The sequence below is a fragment of the Phoca vitulina genome, unplaced genomic scaffold (assembly GCF_004348235.1).
Source record: "Phoca vitulina isolate PV1807 unplaced genomic scaffold, GSC_HSeal_1.0 scaffold16, whole genome shotgun sequence".
NCBI lineage: Eukaryota > Metazoa > Chordata > Mammalia > Carnivora > Phocidae > Phoca > Phoca vitulina.
Genome location: NW_022589719.1, coordinates 33,672,794 through 33,676,310, shown reverse-complemented (window position 1 = coordinate 33,676,310; position 3,517 = coordinate 33,672,794). Strand labels below are relative to the sequence as shown.

The following is a 3,517-nucleotide window of genomic DNA, read 5'->3' as shown; positions in this document are numbered from 1 at the left end:
GGATGGGTGGGTGGATAATAGATGGGTGAATGGATGACACATGATGGATGGATAGATGAAGGGGAACTAGCTGGCTGGCTAGCTAAAGGATATCTCCCATGTGAAAGGTGTGGTCAGCTGTTGTGGAGTGTACAGAAGTACATTGGGCCTGATATGTGACCTTGGCCGATCTTGGTTATCAAAAGACCTTGGCCCTGGGAGCATGGTCAGGTCTTGGCCCTTTCTCTACTGCTCTTTCACATTAGGAACTCTGGGTAGGAAAGTGGGCACTTACAAAGGTTGAGACACATAGTGAAAGTGGGTCAAGGAGTCCTTTAACCCCATCAAATGCAGGCATGGGACAGATCACTAGATCACCGTGGTTGAGACGCATCACACTGTTCCTGGGTGCCAGGCCCTGGTCAAAGCGCTCAGCTCGATTTGCACCCTGGACCTTCCAGAACCCTCCACAGTAGGCACCGTGCCATGCCCCATGTCCCAGGTGAGGCTGTGCATTACTGACCAGACACCTTTCTTGACCACAGATCCTTCAGCCAAGCAGCAGGGAATCATTAGCAGCCTGAGGAGTGGCCAGCTGGGAGCCTCAGGGACCGCCCAGCCTTGCTCCTGGCTCACCCACAAGATGTGGACAGCCCTTGTGCTCGTTTGGATTTCCTCCTTGTCCTTATCTGAGAGCCTGGTGCCAATCAAGGATCCACGTAAGTGAGAAAGCTCTGTGACTCCTGGTCAGGCCGACAGTGATCCCAAAGCACCCTGAGGCCAAGGGACGCATGCAGGCCTAGGCCAGTGAGTCGGGGGCCCCAGAGCCGCCCAGGTGCTGCGCTGGGGAGGGTTGTCAGGCCAGACTTTTCCAGGGCCAGCTTGGGTAGAAAGCCCCTGAGGGACTGGGCCTCTGAGTCCTAAGAGGGTCACTCACTTAGCCCTGCAAAATTTCTTCTATAAACCTGATCTTCACTGGCGAATTCATCTATTCACACATCAGATATTTCATTACACTCCTGCTCCATGCCAAGCACTGCTCATCTCCAGGAATTCCTGCCACAAACCCTTGCAGAAAGCCAAGAATTATTTTATGGTGTGAATACCTGGGCAATGATTTATCTGGTTTCTAAAGCCAGGTGCATGTTTGATGGGTTTTGTTAATGGTGAATCCCACCTCTAAGGTGAGACTTTCACTCTGTCTGAGGTTCTGGGAATTGGATCAAAGAGTGAAGCTCTTGAGACTTCAGTGGGCTCAGGGTTCAGAAAACGAGGGAGTTTTTACATCAAAGTGCCAAGTGCCCCTCCGAGGGGTAGCAGGCTCCGTGTGCTCAGGGGGAAGATAAGAGGGAAAGGTGTTCACATATCACCTCCTTTGTTCTCACTGGGCTGCGGGGAAAGGCCACCCAGGCCAGGCCAATAGGCCAGAAATTAAGACACTCTCTCAATCATCTACCTGCACAGGATGGAAAGTGATGGTATCTTTTTCTCCCTTTTCTGACTTCAAGGGCACTCAGTCGTCAACAAGACAGATAATCCGGACGAGAAAGATGCATCTGTGATGACAGTTACGAGAGTCCTTAATGGAACGTCTGGAACAATGACCGCGTTGACACCTTCTCCTATCCCATTGGCCACAGCGAGCCCGGCGGCCAACGCCAGCTCTCCTTCGGTCACAGCAGGGAGAACTCTCAGGACAGACGACGCAGGGACGGAAGGTGCCCCTGACCCAGTAGCCTCTAGGGCACCCCCGTCACCTGCCTCGGCGGCATCATGGCCGACCCCGTCCTCCACCACCGTCAGCGTCCCTTCCGTGCAGGTGCCAAGCGGCAGCCCGCTGCCGGGAACAGCCACTCTGATGACACCGGCCACCAGCGCTCAGCCTGCCGCTGGGACCACAGCGGGTGCCCGCAGCCCTTCCCAGCATGCCCCCAGCAACCCCACAGCCAGCCCCACGCCCCCCTCGGGTCCCCAAGCACCTGACGTGTCCACACAAGCCCCCGCCGTCCAGACATCAGCGGCCCAGCCCGTGGCTGGCACAGCAAGTGGGCCCACGCCCACCCTCTCCAACACCACCTCAGAGCCCACCCGCCCACCTGTGGCTTCCACGGCTCCCGTGGCCACCATCGCGGTGACCGGCACCACGGCCCAGGCCCAGGAGCCGACTACCAGCGCAGCGTCAGCGCCGGCGCCCCACACCAGCCCGACCCCCAAGGGGGGGGCCACGTCCCCCACGACCCGGCCGAGCCCTGCTCCATCGACCCGGGGGACCGTGGGGCTGGGCACAGCCCAGCCCCCCGAGCAGGTGCCGCCAGAAGCCTCTCCTGGTCCCGCGTCCACCGCCCCAACGCCCGGGAGTCCCGGGGGCTCGAAGATGCCACCCACAGCCTTGTGCCCGCTCAGCAGCCAAGGCCAGTACGTGGTGGTCACCACCAAGCCCCTCACCCCGTCTCTGGTGAACAGAGGTTTCCTCCTGGCGGTGCTCTTGCTCGGGGTGACTCTTTTCATCATAGTTTTGGTTCTGTTAGCCCTGCAAGCCTACGAGAGTTACAGGAAGAAAGAGTACACGCAGGTGGACTATCTCATCAACGGGATGTACGCAGACTCAGAAATGTGACGGGCCGAGGAGGCCGAGCCCACCCCTCCTTCCATTTTGCCTCTGAGACCAAACCAAGTGCTTCCAGATCCTTTTGGTGCAATTAGGAGGTGTGCCGGACGCTTCAACGCATTTACTTGCTGTCAGATTAATTCCTCGATCACTCAAGAGTTGCTGCTTTTTCATATTTATTTTTGTAAACAATCATGTCCATGGAATGGGCAGTGATCCCACTACAGCGGGGCTGGCAGGGCCCCGGTGTGGATCCCGACCCGAATTAAAGCAATGACCGCCTTCCATTCAGACCCGTGTCTCCCCATTAGTGTAGGCCGTGTCCTGTCCACCATCCCACCAGGGGCTGCTTCCTGGGACGCGCGAGATGGGCTTCGTGTTCATCAGCATTTACTGTAACACCAGGTTCTGGGGTCTTCTCTGTCCGCACCACTTTCTGGGGCCTCACTGTTACGCCCGAACGTGCCCCGTGCTCGGTGCGGGGGAGGGCACCCCAGGCTCTGGGCATCTCTGACACCCGCTGGAGACGGGGCCTTCCTGCAGATGTCCCTTTTCTGAATTGTTTGGTGGTGCAAACTTAGAACCTGATGTAGGCACGAGAGAGCTGAGTCCAACACGTTAACCAGGTGAGCTGCCCGGTGTGGCCGGGTCAGCCTGGACCTGCTCGGACTGACTTCTCGGTGAACCTGCACAGCTCATGCCTCATGGAAACCCAATCAGCCAGTGTGGCAGGACCGTCCCTAACCCTTGCCCCATGTCACCCTGGAACCCGGGGGAGCCCCAGGCCTAAGTGCACCCAGGGCTCTGTCTCCCAAGCAGGATGACGTCCCCGGGTTCCCAGGTTCCAGCCCTCAGAGCTGACACGAAGTGCCCGTCCTGCGCCAGCCGCTGTCCTTGTGCTTAACGCATGAACCCACTTAACCCCCACCT

The 3,517-nt window shown here is 58.0% G+C and overlaps 1 protein-coding gene across 1 annotated transcript in view; it reads left to right on the top strand.

Annotated features, from left to right (window-relative positions):
• The window catches only part of CUNH11orf24 (chromosome unknown C11orf24 homolog), a 10,679-nt gene extending 7,805 nt beyond the window's left edge, over nucleotides 1–2,874 (top strand). The window contains exons 3-4 of the mRNA XM_032414966.1: nucleotides 525–698; nucleotides 1,488–2,874. Coding sequence (XP_032270857.1) covers nucleotides 623–698; nucleotides 1,488–2,596 — 1,185 coding nt within the window. The 5' untranslated portion in view covers nucleotides 525–622 and the 3' untranslated portion in view covers nucleotides 2,597–2,874. The remainder of the gene's footprint in view (nucleotides 1–524; nucleotides 699–1,487) is intronic.
• The last annotated feature ends 643 nt before the right edge of the window (nucleotides 2,875–3,517 follow it).